Raw genomic sequence first — 18,587 nt, 5'->3', positions numbered from 1 at the left:
ACAAGAAATTTCTTAATGTTGGGGAAAAAGACTTGAGGAGGAGTCTGGACTGCAAGGAAGCTGAGGCTGTTGCTCAGGATAAGATTAGGTTTGGGTATGAGTAGGAGGCAAGCTCAGGCTCTATTTCAAAAGGACAAAATTTCACAAACTGTTCTCTGCATTTTGGCTCAGATAAGCTTAGAGGATTTTCACTGTGATGGGCAACATTTAAACATCAGAGCTGGAAAGGAAGGTTCCATTCCCAGTTCAGTGTCTTTTTACAATCCCAGTGTTGTGCTGAGGTTACACACTGTGATGGCTCCTCCTAACTCCTTAGCAGAGCCCACCTGAAGGTTTGCATGTCCAAGGAATCTGTCCAAAAAAAAAAAAAAAAAAAAAAGAGAGCTAAAAGGATCCTGTAGTGCTGCAACTAAGAGACTTTTTGCAGTCCGACTTCAAGTCTCTGACCTTTTATCCTTGTGAGGGCTTCACAGTAAAAAAAAAAAGAGCATAAACGTGACAGTTGCCCTTATTTCGGTGTTAATGTTATTTGTGCCGTACTATTTTTATCTACCCACAAAGCCAGCTTACGGTTCAGAGCTCAGCTGGGCTATTGCTGAGCTCAGCAGGACTGAGGAGCTGCTGCTCTGAAGAAGAGGCTGCTCCTGCCTCTTGGGAAGGGGGCAGCAGCTGACCTCCAAACTCAGTGGGAGCTGGACGTGGGAGCCGGTCTGGTCATTTCCCGGACAGGGAAAGGCTCCCGGCTCCTGGCTCTTGCTGATTTCTGAGATCTTCAAAGGCAGTGAGACCCATCTCTTAGTGGCACAGCTCAGTCAAGACTTCTGTGCTCTGGCAACTGCTCCTCAGGGAAGCAACAACTCTCCTGTCTGCACAGCAAGAGTTTGTAGTTCTCTCTGAGCTAAAACTGGGTTGCAGCTGCTGCTGTGCCACTGCTCATCCCTCCCAGCAGTAAACATCGCTGGCAGTGCTCTGGTGGTGCTCAGGAAGGGCTGAAGGAGCCCCAGGGTCCTTGGCTTGCATTGCACAAAGAGTGGTGGTAACTCGCAGCTGTGGTGGACAATGGCCCTTGATGCAGCTCATTCCATTTGGCATCCTGCAGGGTCTCAGCAAGAGAACTGGCAGCACAGATTGGAGCCTTCTCCTCATCAGAGGTGGCTCTCTTCCCTTCTACCTCCCTGAGGTAGTGGCAGGGCATACTGCTACAAAATAAGCTGCCTAAGGTACTGATCTGTATAATTTTCACATTCCTGAAGGAAAAATCCTCCATGGGAAAAAACATCCTTTTTTTTTTTTGGCACCCATGGCATGCTTTCCATTGTAATTAGGAAAAAAAATTTGGTTGTTTTGTTTTTGTTTGTTTGTTTTTAATACCCTGCTTTTGCTTTGAAATGTACTTGATAAATTGCCTAGTTCATTTTTTCTCTGTATTCTGACTAAACACTCATCTCTGTCATCATTTTGCTCTTTGAACCTAGGATACCAAAACAATGCATGGTATGGAGAAGCAGGTTTTCCTTGAAAGAAAAGGAGACACATGGAAGAAGAAAGGATGTTGTAGTTGGTACTGTGGCAAAGCATATCATTGTATTGCGAGAGCAGTGCAATTCCAAAGCAGGTTCTTGCTCCAGCTGCCATCACTAGCATATAGAGAGCTGAGAATCATTGGTGGTAGGGAAAGAAGAAAAGATTAAGAAGAGAAAAAAAACAAACAAAAATAAAAACAAAAAAACCCACAAACAAACAAACAAAAAAAAACAACAGAAAAGGGACAACTTTGCATGTTTATTAAGATTAATAATGGATCCTACTGACATCTCACAATTCTGGAAAGGCCAAGGCAGCCCCAGCATTCAGGTACAACGAGAGTGCTCACTGGCCCAGCATGGTGGCATTCCATGGGCACCAGCAGAGTTATTTCTTGCTAATGCGTCTGACACAAACTGTGATTTTCCAGCCATCAGCTCCCCTAGTCATCTCTTGTAAGATGCACAAACAGACTGTGATACTCTTCAGCTCTTTGCTTCTTTGGATGAGTGCTCTCACACCCTCTAGGTCCACTGCTACAGAGTTTTGGTTGTGTTCCCACTTGCACAGTCCTAACATGTTGGGTTTCATTCTTTCATCTTCGTGGCATTTTGATTCTTTGCCTTTAAGCCACAAATCCATCCACAGAACTCTAGATAACCAAAATCTGCTCTAGTATGTGTAATGGTTATATATTGGCTCTAAACTAGCACATTTTGCTGGGAACAGCTAGAGGTAGGTAACCTTATTGAAGAGCAGCCTGCTACCTTCAGCAGAATTGGGTGAGATGTAAAGCCATGTGGGATGACAGCTACAGAATTCTTTTTGTGCCTCTATGCAGGTATTTGTCAGTATTACTTCAACAGGCAGTTTAACAGGAGGAGCATCAAATCTGGAGATTATATTTCACTTTTTTATAGATGCTAAGAATAGCATTCTGGGAATAAGCATGTCCTTTCAGTGTACAGCAAATCTCAACGCAAACACTCCCATTCTGCACAAACTTGACTTCTGACTAGCAATGTAATGCACATTTTTAACAGTGAGGTTAATTGAGTAATAAACCACATTTTCAGTAGTAATCCAGTTATTAATTTCCAGCACTTAATGGACTGTAATCTAGACTGAAAGGTGTCCTGACTCCATCAGGAGTCATAGTCCTGGCAGTGAAAGCACTTGGTAAAGCAGCATTTGTTTTGTAGTGGGTAAACTACGTTATGGCTTTGACTCTGTGAAACCAATTCTGTCTGAATGAACAGTAAGCCAGTTTCTGTTAGTCCACGTTCGGCATTTTTACTCTTCAGTTTGCTGTTCCAAAAGCAGAACAGCTTGTTTAAATCTGAAATGATGAGTTTCTTCATCTCCCCCGAATAAAAGGCGGTATGCTGAAATCCACTGGAGTATTCCCACGTGAGCTTAATGCATTGTAGGGTAAACAAAACATGAAAAAGTAAAATCAGCATAAAATCCTACAAGTCAGAAGCAAATGGGGTTGCATGAAAGCATGAGTCATGAAACATTGCAGGGGTGTCTTTCCTATGGGGTAGAAATACTGAAGCTTTAAATTCTCCTACATACCAATGAAAAATGTGGCCTCTTAAAAAAAAAAAAAAAAAAAGAAAAAAAAAAAAAGGAAAAAGAGAGTCTTATTCTTGACTTCCGTATGACTAGGAATACCTAAGATCTTGTGCAGTTCATTTTTATCGCATTTCAATCCCAATGGCCAACATGGGCAAAATCACAACAATATCTGGGTGTAAAACATAACTGAACCTGAGAGCATGGCTGTTTTTTATGCCGGTGAGCTAGAGAAAAAGGGTTTGACAGGACCACACCATCCTGTGCTTTGCAGGCTGGGATGGCTGCCAGCCTGGCATGGAGGAGATGAGAGGTTTGCCATTTCCTGTTCTGTTTCAGCACCAGCTCTGAAAAATCCTATTCAAGAGCAAATGCTGATGGGTTTGTCTAATATAAGTTACTGCAATGTACTGGTGTATTTAGGCTGTGAATTTCCTAGATGAGGCAGGAATAGGTCTTTTGATAGATGAACCTTTTGGTGCCCTGATCTCTTGACTTGGCCAGTGGCTGTTGCAACAAAGCACGTGTTCAATAATACTATTTCATTTAACATGCTCTCAGCAGCATTGCAAAAAGCAACTGGCAGGCCCATCAGAAAATTCTGATAATTTGGCCTTCTTCAAACTGCACCTTTTCAAAACATCACAGTATTTAGTCCAAACATTGACTTTTTTCCCAGGATGAGTAAAACATCTTTCCAGTAAAACCTGGCAGAAGGAAAATAAAACTAATAAAAGAGAAGTACTTTGAAAGCACAAAGATTTCTTTTATTTATCTTCGAAAGATCATTTTCTAGTATCTCTGATTTTCATTCTATTCAAAGAACCTTTGTATTGACTACTCTAGCAGTTGATAATTCTAGTACTGATTCCTAGTATTGATTATTCCATCACAAAATGTCAAACATGGAAATAAATTTTGAAAGTAAATCATTGTGAATGACAGAATATCAAGGTATCAGAAGACTACTTTGTGCATGCATGCAAGAGAAAGACAAAGCCCTTGGAAAAAAAATTAAAATCAGATTTGAATATTTTGGGAGGAAAAAACCCCCAAAAACCAAACCAAACCACAACAAAAACCCCCCCAAAACAAACAACACCACCCCAATAACCAAAAAAAAAAAAAAAAAGCCACCAAAAAACCTCACAAAAACTCCCCCTCAAAAAAACCCAAAAAAACCCAAAAAAAAACCAACCCACCCCAAAACAAGAAAACCCCAAGAAAAACAGACTGAGCTCTCCTTCCACACCCATGCTCAAACTTTGCCCAGACTAGTTCTGAGGAAAGATATGAATCAAACAAATTTGGAATGGATTACAAGTGTGTCTGGTGTAGACAAGACCTTAAGAGTTTATTTTGAAGGTACTTTATTCTGTGCTATTGTCAATAACTACTAGTCTTTTTGGTACTCAAAGGTATTTCCAGCAAGTGTTCATTTTCTGTTTTCATGAAACTAATTTTCATCTTGTGTACGTCTGGTGCGAGGGTGAGGCTGGGCTCTGTTCGAATCTGATGACTTTGTGCTAGTTCCCAGGATTTCCCACCCAAGCCAAGTTCTCTGAACTTTTGTCCTGCTGGCTGATGGCTCCTTGAGCTCTGCCCACTCTCTGGTCTGGGGCAGCAAGCAGAGAGAAGAGCTGTGGCACACTCAGCACCCCGGTGGGTCGCCCAGCCGAGCAGAGGGGCGAGTGGGAAGGTGCCGGCAGCTTCCCGGAGCACCGGCCAGCAGCTGCACATGGAGCGATGAGAGTGATGAGGAGGGAGGGAAAAGGGTACAGCAGCCTGCATTCTCCAGAAATTTTGTATCTGGAGCTGAGTTGATACATTCACGTGCTATTTGGGTGGAGAACAACTATGAATATTCTTCAGTCCTATAGCTGCTGTTTCCAGCAAGATAATTGTGTAGCAACACAGGGAATAACATAAAGAACTTTTCCGGTGATTGCTGCCCAGCAATGTCTTTCCATCTCAACAGAGAACAAAATTTAGGTCAAGATCTCATTTTTAATGTTTTACTTGCCATTGGCCTCTGTATGAGATAGGGCAAGCCAGCTGTGCTAAGGCACCTCTGAGCAGAGACAGAAAGAGCTGCTGTGCCAGGCCTGGGTGGGAATGCAGCGCTGCTGTATCCCGCCAGCATTCCCACTGCAGCCAGGGCTGCCGAGGGGCCCCAGGGCTCCCCTTGCACAGCCTGCTCATCCACACTTGACACACTGCACATTCAGCCACCTGGAAATTGTGGCTCTCAATGTCCATCTTGCTGCAGACCACTTGCTGCAGACCACTGCATTTTTATTATTTTGAACGTCTCTTTGCATTTTTAACATTGTCAAAAGGGCCTAGGAAAAATCATCATGATGGTACCTGCTGTTTGTCTCTCCAATATGAATAACTGCTCTTAATAGAAGGATTAGGAGAAAATGAAGGAAAGGAGGAATGACATTACCAAACTTTTCGTGACAAAATTGTGATAAAATTGTGTTGTATCTTTTTTTTTTTTTTTCTGAACTCCTTCTGAGGCTGTTTTTTGGAATTCCTAGACTTCTTTGTTCCTGTCAAACCAATCCAGGCTGCTGCTTTTAATGCATAGTAATGATATCAGCAGTGAGGTTTGTTAGGTTTTTAACAAAAAACAAACACCTCTGTCTGAGTTAACCCTAGTTTTTGGACTGAAGTAGTGTTTCTGCTCAGAAGTGAATCCCCTGACTGTCTGTGGGTAACACATGTTAGCAGAGCAACTCTGTCCACACAAACTCAATTCCTCTTAGAGAGAACTAAACTGGAAGTTTTGCCCCTGCTGGGCACCAAACGGGAGCCAATTCCTAGACTAGGCACAGACGAAGAGTCACAGTGGGTCTTTTTTTTTTCCTGCCAGAAAGAGCATGTTCCTGTTTTAGGCACCACGTCTTGGTCAGAAAGGAGGCAGAACAACTTCACAGTCACAGTTGGTGTAGTTCAGTCAATAAATTACTTAAATTCCTAAATTCAGCAGAGCTCACCTGGAGAGTGCACTCTCTGCTACGTGGCCAAGCTGAATGAAGAGCTCACACTGAGGACTTTATTAGGCAAATATACACAAATGCATACACGAGAAACACATTTATTGCTATTAATTTTCATTTGTTCTAGAACAGGATTATGAGTACGGGTGAGAATGAAGGGACTAATTGAAAAATATTGTGCGAACATACAGAAAGACATGATTCACATCACACATCTTGTGTTCCTACTAATTGCTTGGGCAGCACAAACAACCTGAGTGAGTAATACAATCAAAATTCTGTCAAAGAATTACTGCTCACATTGACAATTTAAAAACCCCCACCTTTTCCTTCCAAAAGTAAGTTTGTCATTAAAGGGACAGAGCATGTTGATGAGCTGAATTAATGTTTTTATTAGCAGCAGCATTACCAGTATCAGTCATAATTAAATAATCTCTGTAACTCACACAAATATTTCTGAATTTCTCCTAATGTAATTCACCCTAATTCAATTTCTTGCTACAATTCTTAATGATTCCTACTGATTTAAAGCAATGTGAGCTTTCACATTCAAGTAGGACAGAGGAGCAAAAAATCCATAATGTAGATATACCCTAGGTAAAGTACTGCACTGATAGAGTTCTATTTCTCTTCTTTTTACACAGTTCACTTAAAATAGATATAAAAAAATACCCTTTATCTGGTGTCCATTAATTAGGGGAAGAGAAGTAAAAAGGAATGCACATCAGTGCAAATAATTCCTGATCTATACAAAGAGTGTAATGATTACCATCCTTTGTACATTTCTGAACTGAAAAAAAAACGTAAATGCAGTGATTCTGACTGGAAATTGGAAATTATTTCCTCTCTTCTTTCAGTGTGTGGGAGGTGATTTGCAGGTGCTTACACCGAGAAAGGGAGGTTGAGGGGAGAACAGGGCTTGGTTAGCCCTTTTCCTTTAGCAAAACCCAGCAGTGTAAAGGTTTTCCTTCTGAGATGCATTCACCTTGCCCTTAGTAAATCACTTCTCCACTATGAACTTCTGCCCATTTTTCTTTTTAAGTGGGCAAGCGATAGCAACTTAGAAGAGGTCAAAAGTCACACTTCATGGGGAAATGAAACAAGATCCACACAAAACAGCATTAAATCCTGCTGACCAGCGTAGCTAATGCACTGGTACATTCTGCAGTATTCAAAATACTGCTAAAATTTCATTTCAACATGCTGAGAAACACAAGTTAAATGAAATGCTGGTTAGTCCCAGACAGGAAATTGTCTCAGTTTCTTGGAGCTGGCCTTGCTTAATATGGGATGAGACTCCAAGTCTGATCTTTGTCCTTGCTCTAGAAATCAGTAATCCAGCTGATTACCGATACTGATAATTTGCTTATAAATAAGGTGGTAGTTACCCCTTTCGAAAGATTAAATCATGTGCCCTAGTGAACTGTGGTTCACCTGAGTGATGCCAGCCTGGGAATGGGGTTATGCTTTAACCTCTCCGAGCTTCCCCTACACAGGGAGGGCAGCGACGCCTCAGCGCTGCAGGCAGGCAGCCCCGTGCTGGGACCCTGGGAGCCTCGGCGGGCACCTGGCTGGCCTCAGGAGCCCTGCGGGAAAGGAGCAGCGCCTCTCTCCTCTCGGGATGCATGGTCAGAGTGAGGAGATGCTGTTCGGGAAAGGAGCAGTGCCTCTCTCCTCTCGGGATGCATGGTCAGAGTGAGGAGATGCTGTTCGGGAAACGAGCAGTGCCTCTCTCCTCTCGGATGCGTGGTCAGCGTGAGGAGATGCTGTTCCTGCACTCGGGGAGAGTGGGGACCCCTGTGCCCAGCAGCAGTAGCCAGAGCCAGCTGCAGGCTCCCCTCAACAGGCTCCCCTGCCAGCAGGCCGCTTAGTCTGAATATTTATTTTATATAAAGGAATAAGCTGGCAAACCCTATGCAATATGCTGGCTGACGTACAACATTCTGCTTCTGCTGTTAAGCTGCAGTCCCTTGTACACGTTCGTATTTTAAAAGCTTTCTACCTTCTTTTTTTTTTCCTATAACACATTGACACAGAGCAATACAAACACTTTTATCGCCCCGAGCGGCACGGGGAGGGGGCGGCGGTGCCGCATGACGGGGCACAGGGTGGAGTCAGCCCCGCTCCGCGTCTCTCCGGCGTGAGGAGCAGGCTCGCGCTGCCGAAGCCGTAGGGAATGCGGGCAATGGATCAAAGCCCGAGCCGCCCCCGGCCCCGCGGCCGCCGGCAGGGGGCGCCCTTGCCCCGCGCTGCGCCGGCCGGAGCGCCCCGACGGGGCGGGCGCGGCGGGACCCCCGCCCGGCGTGTGGGGTGGGAGCGGCAGGGCCGGGCTCGGGGGCTTCCCCAGCAGCCCCACACCTCTAACCCCATCCCGGGGCGGGAGAAGATGGGGGGCGCGCTAAAAATGGGGGAAGGGGACAGTAAACCCGGTCGGGCTGTGTCGCCCACCCCTCCTTTTCGGTTGAGGGAGCCGCGCGTCACGTCGTCGCGCACCCCCATTAGCCCCTCCTGCCGCGCGTCACAAAACTGCGAGCGGTGACGCAACCCCCCCGTGTCCCCCAGCACTGCATCCTTGCGCGCAACCCGCTGTCTATACCGCGCTGGCGTGCGCAGGGTCCGCACTGGGGCGGTGGCGGCTCCGGGTGCTGCTGCGTGCGTTTAGTCTGTTTTAAATAGTCTGTGTATGTTTTAAATAATATGTGTCTTGAAATTGTATCGATATGCATATAGTATCTATATGTGTTTTAAATGATAACTATATGTATGTGTATGTACGTAACAGGTGAAAAATAAGCAGATGCATTCATAGGAGAAAATGCAAATAAATTATATGGGTATGTTTATATAATATGCTTGTCTTCCACGTCATTTTTACGGCTCCGCGGTTACCCAAGTTGTACTCTATAGGCAGGATGCTCCTCTGGAAAGCACTGGCTCCTCCGTGGTCTTCGAGATGTCTTTTTCCTCCCCTCGCCGGCGAGGAGGGCGGGCGGGCACGGGGGAAGGGGCCGGGCCGGGGCCGGGGCCGGGCAGGCACGGCGTGATGCCGCTGCGCTGCCGCCGGCGGCTCTGGAAATCTCGGTCAGGAGCCGAGCAGCGCAAACCACACGGCCCGGGATCCTCGGCATCTGCTTGGAGAGGGGCTCTTGCCAAATTCCGTCGCTCTGGTATGAAGTTTGGCTGAGCCTGGGATGACCGGGAATGTCGGGGGGGGCGGNGAGGGAGGGAGGGAGGGCGGCCCGCGGGTGCGCGGGGTGTGGGCGGGCCGGGGGCACCGCCGAGGCCGGCCATGCAGATAGAGGGGGCGGGACGCGGGCGCCGTGACTCGGAGCCCCGGAAGCGCGGAGAAACCCCGTATAAAAACTACTGGGGACCTTTCCCGGCCAGAACTACGAAAGCTCCGGAGACGGCGGCAGCCTGCGGCGGCAGCGAGCGGGGCGGCCTCTTGGGCGGTGCGGGGCGGCCTCTCCGTCGGCGCGGGGCGGCCTCTGCCCCGGCGGGAGCGCGGAGAGCGGCGCAGGCAGCGGCGCTGCAGGTTGGGCACCTTCCCTTATCCTGCAGCACCACCTGGCTCCGGGGGGCTTTTTCTCCCCCCACCCCCCATTTTATTTATTTATTTTTTAATCTAATCAGTAGGTGTGTCCCCCCGCTTCCCCACTGAAAGGGACGGCCGCAGGGGAGCGGAGCTCGGGCGCCGGGTGCACGCAGCTGCTGACCGCTGGCTTTTCCTCCTCTTTTGCCAGGCGCGGAGAGAGAGAGGCCCCGGGGGGCCGGCGGGGAGCCGGAGCGGTGCCTGGATCCAGCCCGGGGAGGCGGCGGCCGCTCGCCATGGCAGACGATGAGAAGGCCGGCGGGAGTTCCGCGGACGGCGGCGAGAGCGCGCACTGCAACGTGCTGAGCTGGGAGCAAGTGCAGCGTCTGGACCGCATCCTCAGCGAAACCATCCCCATCCACGGCCGCGGTAACTTCCCCACGCTGGCCATGCAGCCTCGCCAGATCGTCAAGGTGGTGCGGAGCCGGCTGGAAGAGAAGGGCATCGGCCTGCGGGACGTGCGGCTGAACGGCTCGGCCGCCAGCCACGTCCTCCACCAGGACAGCGGCCTGGGCTACAAGGACTTGGACCTCATCTTCTGCGCCGACCTCAAAGGAGAAGCCGAATTTCAGACTGTGAAGGACGTGGTCTTGGACTGCCTCTTGGATTTCTTACCCGAGGGGGTGAATAAGGAGAAGATCACGCCTCTCACACTCAAGGTAAACCTGCCCTCTGCCCAGGCGCCCGGAGCGGGCAGGTGTGAGCGCCTGCCTGCGGGGAGTGGGCACCTTCCCCCTGGGGATGGAGTGCTGCGCTCAGGGACGCAGCTCCCCCCGCGACCCTCGGGAACCCCGAGCGATTTATTCACCCCACGCTTAAAACCGAGGAGGAGTTTGCAGTGAAGCGCCCTGACCGGGGCTCTTCAGGATTAATTAGCTCTTTCTCCCTCCCGGTTGATTTGCTGGGAGCGTTGTTTTACCTGGGGCGTGTGCCAGGCGCTGCACACCTCTCTCCCAGCCCGGCTCGGCGGCAGCTCGGTGTGCCGGCTCCGCTTCCCGGGTGCACGGGGAGCGTAGATGGATTTAACATCTGCAAGAAGGAAACCCCGTCTGCAAGGCATGCTTCCAGCTGTGCTAAGTGCCCCAGTGGGGAGGCATATTATTCCCTCCTCTAGAAGACACTTCGCTTGAGTTGATTAGGCTGAATCCAAATCCTTCAAGATTTTTAGAGGGATTTTTTTTTTTTTTTAAATATGCGACTGATTTATGGAACATGCACTGGTAGGATTGAGGGGAATGAACACTTGCTAACTTGTTCTTTGGGAAGTAGAGAGAAAGAAGTGAAAACCAAAAAATAAGGTTTCTTTTTAGATTGTAGTAGTGACCTTCTGCATATGGGTGCAGCCATATTTGGCAGATGTGCCATGGACTTAGTCTGTAGATGTATTTAGAAGTGACTGAACAAAGTAGTGTTGCTGTATGCTTCCCTTGCATGACACAGTCCCAGCAGAACACCCTCCCCTGTCATACCCTTGCAGTGACAGCATTTGGAGCTCTCACATTAAGCACTTACTCTGTGGTTTGTATCTGCAGGCTCCATGAAATCTTTTGTGAAATGCAAATACGGGGTGGGGGCGGCTTGGGGGGCTTGGGAGGGGTGAGCAGACACAGTGATGGAGAAATTTCTTGGGTCTTTGTCGTGATTTGCTCATTTTGTCTTTCTGATTATAGGAGGCTTATGTGCAGAAAATGGTAAAAGTATGCAATGATTCAGACCGATGGAGTCTTATCTCCCTGTCCAACAACAGTGGCAAAAACGTGGAGCTGAAATTTGTGGACTCTCTGAGGCGGCAGTTTGAATTCAGTGTCGATTCCTTTCAAATCAAGCTGGACTCCCTGCTGCTTTTTTATGAGTGCTCAGAGAATCCGATGACTGAAACTTTTCACCCAACTATCATTGGCGAGAGTGTTTATGGGGATTTCCAGGAAGCCTTTGATCACCTCTGCAACAAGATAATTGCCACCAGAAACCCAGAAGAAATCAGAGGAGGTGGTCTTCTGAAGTACTGCAACCTTTTGGTAAGGGGCTTTAGGGCAGCCTCTGAATCTGAGATTAAATCCCTGCAGAGATACATGTGTTCGAGGTTTTTCATTGACTTCTCAGACATCGGCGAACAGCAGAGAAAGCTGGAGTCCTACTTGCAGAACCACTTTGTGGGATTAGAAGACCGCAAGTATGACTATCTCATGACCCTTCACGGTGTGGTGAATGAGAGCACAGTGTGCCTGATGGGACATGAGAGGAGACAGACTCTGAATCTGATCACCATGCTGGCCATCCGGGTCCTAGCCGAGCAAAATATCATCCCCAACGTGGCCAATGTCACCTGCTATTACCAGCCAGCCCCATACGTAGCAGATGCCAACTTCAGCAATTACTATATTGCCCAGGTTCAGACGGTGTTCCCTTGCCAGCAGCACACATACTCTACTTGGCTGCCCTGTAATTAAGAACTGAAATTAGTAGACCCCGTGGAGAGGACTTTCTCTAAGATGTAGGAAGGGGCGACGGGTCCCTCTGAAATGGGGCGTTTTGTGCAATGACGATCTGCTCTAGTTTTCAAGCTTGGGACAAGCTTGTGATTCTTCTAATAATTAATGGGAGCATGATCAAGAAAGAACCCCAAAATAATTGGATCCTACCCCAGAGCACAAGAGGCCTGTCATTAAAAGCAGCCAGCTTCCCCTGAAATAAGTGAGGGAGGAATGCTTGATGACAATATGGGTTGGCAATATCTGCTCCCATAGCTTTGGCATAGAGAAGGTGGGAAAGCCTTATTTTCTTTTATTTTTATTCTTACTCTAGAATGGGATCTGCAAAAGGGAGAATATGAAAGAAACAAAACAAAAAAAAAAACAACAAAAGAAAAAAACTTCACAAAAACAGTTCTATATATATTCAGGAGTTAAAAGTTAGAGGCATAAAGCAGAGATAAGCTGAATAAAGTTGTATATTGGAATTACTGCATTTGGGGCTTGCAGCAAGTGCCGTCTATGGATTGACCATGTAGAATGTATAGCTTGCTTGACTAGAATGCTTTACCAGAAACAGCTTGCTCCAAATGAACAGTAGTGGATTGGTACAGTTATAGAAACAGAAACACGTACGATGACAAAGTCCATTATTTCCAGCTGTGTGCATGCCTCACATTTTAAAAATGTGAGAATGCTGGAAAACCAGCTGTGGCAAGAAGTATATACTTAAGGACCAAAGATTTCACAAAAAAGTTATCCAAGCAAAGAAGATACAGTAGAGTATATATATATAAATATATATATATGTAAAAGGAGATGTTCCTATATTTGTACACACCAATAGTAATCAAAAGTGCCTGATGCCTTCATAAAATTTGAAGTGAGAAAAATAATAGTTTTGTGGTTTAACCATGCATTTTGTTTTATCAGGGACACAAGGATAAAAAAAAAAAGCAAACCAACCCATAAGCTTGTGAATAAGTGGTGGAGGAAATGCCCTATTTTTTTTTCTTGGCAAATACCTGTATAGAGTTAATGTTTTGTCGGTGTGCTATTATCCTAGGTACGTGTGTGTATGTGTGTATATATGTTTGTGTGTGTATATATGTACATGTTATTGGTGTATATCTATATATATACACACACAATATATATTAATGTGGTCTAGGAAAATGTAGCAATTAAGGAATGTTTAAATAAAGTACTACTTGTTTTCCAGTTTGCAACAGGATGTCATAGGACAGTGGGCACCTTGCAGTGAAATTTTAACCCACACCTGAAAATTTGGAGTAAATGAACCAGTCAGGATTAAGGTGGGATTCAGATAATGTCTTTGGTTGCAAGAACAAGGATTACAGTAATTCATTGAGTTGCTTGTGAGCCATAATGATTCCACAGATGGAGAAACATATGACTAGCTGATTTTTTTAACTGTTTTGTACTGTAATGCCATTTTGACATTTAACCCACTAATGTTGTGACTGCATACCTCCATGATGTGTAATTTCAGTGGAACGTGGATCAAAGATAGGTTTATTTAAACCCCCTGACAGCTAAAGAATATTGTATTAGTTGGTAATTTGAACACTAATTGTTAATATTTAAAGGAGTATTTTTAATAGAATGCATTATGCATTCCAGGACCACTAGAATTTAGCAAATGTGAAATGAACCCTTTTTAAGAGTGTTGCACGATTGCTGAAAATTATATTTTATATATATATTATATATATATATATTTTTATGCAAATATTAAACATCTTTGATCTGGTTGTCACACTGCATTTACAATTTTAGTACTGTACTTTATTTAAATGGAATCACTTTACATTGGAACAATAGCTATTCACTTTCATTTCCTCTCCCGAAAGACCAGCAGGGGGGAAAAAAACCAACCTCCTCTGCTGCTGTTTTCACTTCAGTGCCATCTCTGAAGGTGTTAAATTCTTTGTTGTGCTTTGAAAACCTAATGACTAAGTGACACTTGACTCTGATAGTTTGCTTTTTCTTTCTGAAGGGGGGAGAAAAAAAAAGGGAATTCAGGCTTTTGAAGGAAATCCGTCTGTGCCCTGCCTGGTGACAGGCACGGTCTGACGCTGGAGTCAGGGGCAGAGACAGGGAGAGGACTCGTGTCCTGGCAGTGTATTTTCCCTATGGAGTGAGTAAGGTACATCTATTTTTGTCGCGCTTTGTACTTTTCACTCTGCAGGCACTTTAATAGGAACCCGATTTGTTTACTGAAGCACCTTCCCTGCGAGTCCTTCAGGAAACTCAAAAGCTGGTGCATTGCCATTGCTAGCATTGACGTGCAGACCTTGTCCCCACCTTCCCTTCCTTTGGTGCTGCTTCTTGTCCCGGCGAGGTTCCCTGCAGCCCCCTGGAGGCTCCGGGCTGGGTGCTCCCGGCCCACTGCTCCTTGGGATGCTAGCGGAAGCGAGCGGAGGGCTGGGGAAATAGGATCAGCTGGTAATGTGGTATGTCTTCTCTCCCACAACTATTTGTGGCAAATAAATGACTCATCCTCTCTTTAAAAGGGTTTGAGAATCTATAGCTGTGCCACAACCACAGAATGCTGATAATACATGATACAGTGCTGTTTTTCCTTTGAAGGACCCTTTATTTTTGCCATTGCTTGAAAGAAAGTTTTGAATTACTTCCTCTCAGCTCAAATCTAATTGTGGGTTGGGTTTTTTTTTTTTTTTGATTGACAGCAGCTAGTTACCTTGTAGTGCATACAGCAGGACTCTGAGCTAAACTGCACCTTTTGGCATTTGCATTTTGATACATATATAATATGTTTTTATATATATTATATAGGTATTCCAGATCTGTTTTGCATATGTTAATGATGAAGTGGTGGAACTGGTGGAGCTTTGTTTTATTTGTGACTGGTGGCTTAAAATGTGCCTGGTGTTAGAGGTGGGAAGAAGGCATGAGTTCAGGCCAAGAGTAAAATAAGAACCTCTTTTCAAAGCTGGTTTATTTCTGTGGTTTGCACACCTTTCCCTCCATAAAGTCTGACTTCTTTTTAACTGTTTTTTTCCCCTCCTCTTCACACTGGTACTTTTAAAGTTAATAACCGTGTTCTTGCTTTGTAGACTTGATCTGTCCCATCCAATTAGCAGTAAGGTTAGAGCTTGTGCTGCAGAAGACAGTGCCCCTTTTAAAGAGCTGAACTGATTAAAGACATTGACCTGATTACAGTAAAACTGTTTGTGCCACCACAGAATTTCCTGCTAACCAACAGGGCGCTAAACTTGGTTAAATGTAACGATCCTGAAACAACCAAGAGCTTTTAAATGGGATTTTTCTTCTTTTTTTTTCTTTTCTTAGACGTAGCTGTCCTCTCAAATGCAAGAACATTTCTCCTAAAAATAGAAGGACAATTAGAAGACCAAAAAGATGATATTTTTCTAGTTTCTCGTATTGCACTTAAAATATTTTTTATCTTGCACAAAGGCCTTCACACAAATCCTCTAAACAGCTCTTACTAAATGCTTGGTTTGCATCACATCGGAAGCTCCTACCAGTTCAAAAAAGGCGCTTTTTTTTTAATTGAGAAAATGAAGTGTGATAGATAAAACTGCACAGAAGAGGAAAAATTGTATTTGCATATTGAACTCCTATTTGAGTATATTCTTTTGTACGGTTTTCTTTATGCAGAGAATTTCCCTTGCAAGAAAGAAAATCAGTGTACTGTTTTGCTGTTGTAATAGTGGTTTGCTAACAAAATAAATAGTAAAAAAAAAAAAATAGCCTGCAAATTTCAAGACATCTTGGCTAAAGGCACTGCAGGCTCCTGCAATCTGTAGGAGTCTGTGCAGATTTGCTTTCCCTCAAATTTCCTTACAACTGTTGCCTTCTGCAAGGCATCCTGTTGCAGCAAACTGCTCCTTGGATTGCTCTTTTGGAACATTTTGACTATAGGCTTTGTCACAGACAGAAAAAGAGCTGATGGAAAACAGACTCTAGAGGGAACAGATTGTGAATTTTGTTTACAGCATCCAATATTTGGATTTTTTTGTAAATAAAAAGAAGTTATTTTTTTCTATTGATTTGTGTCTGCTGTCTTCCATGTCTGAAATAGCTCTGGCCTGCTCCTACTGAATACCAAGTTCGCTTTCATTAAAAGAGGACAAGGGCAGCACTTTTCTGAGAAGCATTCGGCTGCTTTCCGATTGGAGCACAGAACATTTTGAAAAGCCCTGCCTCGTGCCAGCTGAGTTTGGCTGGCTGTACTCAGCTGCAGAGGAACCTCCCCAGCTACTGCCAAAAATACACACTCCAGCACCAGTTGGGCCATGCAAATGGTCCGAAACACAAAAAGGAAACAGTGCCATGGCAACCCCACGCCCTCACCGCCCTCCCAGTGTAGGGACCGGGCATTTGTGATGGCTGTGATCAGTGCACCACAAACCACCAAGCTGGCAGGAGTGAGGGGCTCCTGGTGTCCTTGAGGTGTATTTGGTAGGGGCTGATGTCTCCACCTTGCCATTTTGGTAGGTCTGGGGGGCAATGGTATGCTGCTGCCTGGGTGTAAAGGTGGTGCCAGCTGTTGCGGGTGGGGTGCTGCAGGTCCTGAAGCTTGGGGCACTGCTGGGGAGAAGGGATGCACATGCCTGATTGTTGCAGCTGCTGAATCAGTTCACTTCTTCCTGCAGATTCAATGTTTACTCTTCTTCCCTGCCCTACAATGCTGCCCTTGTCAGCAGAGGTATTTTCTGTTTTCTATGTTTACAGGAGAGATGCCTCAGTAATGAAGGCTAATTTCCTCAAAAAGCACTTCAAGGGGATATGAAATACTAATTTACAATGCTCGTGGCAATACTTTTTCAGTCATGCTGCCTCAGACTGACCCAAATTCGAAAAATACTGGCTAAGAGTCTGCAGTATGTAGCTCTTACTAGGCTCTTTCATATACTGTGCTGGTCTTGGAAGTCTCAAACTGGCTCTGTGGGAGTGTGAATATGCTTATTGTAATGATGAGTGAACCTGTATTCCTCTGTAGAAAAAACAACCAGACAAGCTGGTGGGATTGCTCATTTTTCCAGGCACAGAGGCAGCCCCCTCACTGAATGCCGGGTGCCTTCTGCACAGCACCTATTTTGAAATCAGCCTGGTCAGGAGGGGGGGATGCACTCAGCATCCTTGCCCATACAGCATCGTATTTCCTCCCATGTTACTGCCAGAAAAAGGAGGGGCACGTGGCCTACCCTTTCCTCCTATTAACTTGCTCAGTTAGGGAATATTTCAGGCAGTTGGACAAAACTACCCAAAGACACAGATGAAAACTGGGGGATTGGAAATCATTTAAATCTAAATGTCTTTGCTTGTATCTCAAAATCAAAGTCCAGATGGATGCTCCTATACTTTGCAGCAAGTTAATTCCCATTTATCTGCTTAAATTTGGAGGGATTTTTTGGAGAGCCAGCTGAGTGGAGTGTTGTGAGTCCTCTTTCCCAAACTGAGAAGGAGTGTGATGCAGACACAGCCAACTGAACGCTCACTTTAGGATGTTGTGATTTTCTGGAGGGAGGAAGCGGTCAGTACTGAAGAGGAGGGAGGCCAAAAGCAAAGTGGGACAGTGGAAATGACCTGAACAACAACACTGTGGAAAGCTGGAGGACGCACTGATAGATTACAGTAGGAGAGGAGAAATAGCTCAAGCCTTTAACTTCTCCTCACCCTGCTAAAATAAGTCAGATCAGAGAAGCTGTCACTTATCAAGATAAGTTACAGTCTGTGGTTTTCCTTGGCTGCAGCAGCACATATTTATTTTATTGCCATAAAAAAAATTACGCAGGAACCTCTTTACTCAGGAATGAAACTGAGTTTCTAGTTTTTATCGAATTACTTAGGATGGAAAGACCTTTAAGATCATCGAGTCCAACCGTTTACCCATCACCATGAAGTACACCATTAAATCATGTCCCTAAGCACTACATCTGCTTATCTTTAAATACCTCCAGAGACAGTGACTCCACCATGCTTCTTAGGGCAGCGTGTTCCAATGCTTGACAACTTTTTTGGCGAAGGAATTTCTTCCTAATATCCAACCTAAAGCTCCCCTGGTGCAACTTGTGGCCATTTGCTCTTGTCTGTGAAACCTCTGCAGAGAGTTGTGTAGAAGTTGCACGCACCTTTTCCCCAAGGGTCTGTGTGGATCTAGTCATGCCTTCCTGAAGCTGCCACCAAGCAACCTCCTCCCTTTTATTTATGTGTTTTTAGTAAAATTTAGTGCATGTGGCTGTATGAACTTAGAGGTAAAGCACAGCTATATGCTGTTGCACTGGAGCTGGTGTAGTTTTGCAGCAATGCCTTGAATATCTACAGATGTGTGTCAGAAGCAGCTCTGCAGTGGCACTCTAGTCTGCACAAGGATCAAGAGCACAAAATCTAAATCTGTACATTAGA

General features: G+C 45.4%; 1 protein-coding gene across 2 annotated transcripts; it reads left to right on the top strand.

Moving 5' to 3' along the window:
* Positions 1-9,184: 9,184 nt before the first annotated feature.
* Positions 9,185-16,224, top strand: TENT5A (terminal nucleotidyltransferase 5A). Of its 2 annotated transcripts, none has more exons than XM_041480393.1 (3): positions 9,185-9,274; positions 9,851-10,358; positions 11,370-16,224. In XM_041480393.1, the coding sequence occupies exons 2-3, from the start codon at positions 9,936-9,938 to the stop codon at positions 12,147-12,149; spliced, it is 1,203 nt and encodes a 400-aa protein (XP_041336327.1). In that variant the 5' UTR covers positions 9,185-9,274; positions 9,851-9,935; the 3' UTR covers positions 12,150-16,224. The 2 variants fall into 2 exon arrangements, with proteins under 2 accessions (XP_041336327.1, XP_041336329.1); XM_041480395.1 differs by lacking the exon at positions 9,185-9,274 and adding an exon at positions 9,422-9,642.
* The last annotated feature ends 2,363 nt before the right edge of the window (positions 16,225-18,587 follow it).

This window comes from Pyrgilauda ruficollis, unplaced genomic scaffold (assembly GCF_017590135.1).
Source record: "Pyrgilauda ruficollis isolate IOZ18807 unplaced genomic scaffold, ASM1759013v1 scaffold51, whole genome shotgun sequence".
NCBI classification, from domain to species: domain Eukaryota; kingdom Metazoa; phylum Chordata; class Aves; order Passeriformes; family Passeridae; genus Pyrgilauda; species Pyrgilauda ruficollis.
Note: the sequence above shows the minus strand (reverse complement) of the source record. Positions and strands in the feature narration are given on the sequence as shown.

Excerpts from the sequence above, each read along its gene's own strand:
- TENT5A (XM_041480393.1), top strand. The coding sequence starts at position 9,936 with ATGGCAGACGATGAGAAGGCCGGCGGGAGTTCCGCGGACGGCGGCGAG. Across the intron at positions 10,359-11,369 it reads TCACGCCTCTCACACTCAAG|GAGGCTTATGTGCAGAAAAT; the intron begins GTAAACCTGCCC and ends TTCTGATTATAG.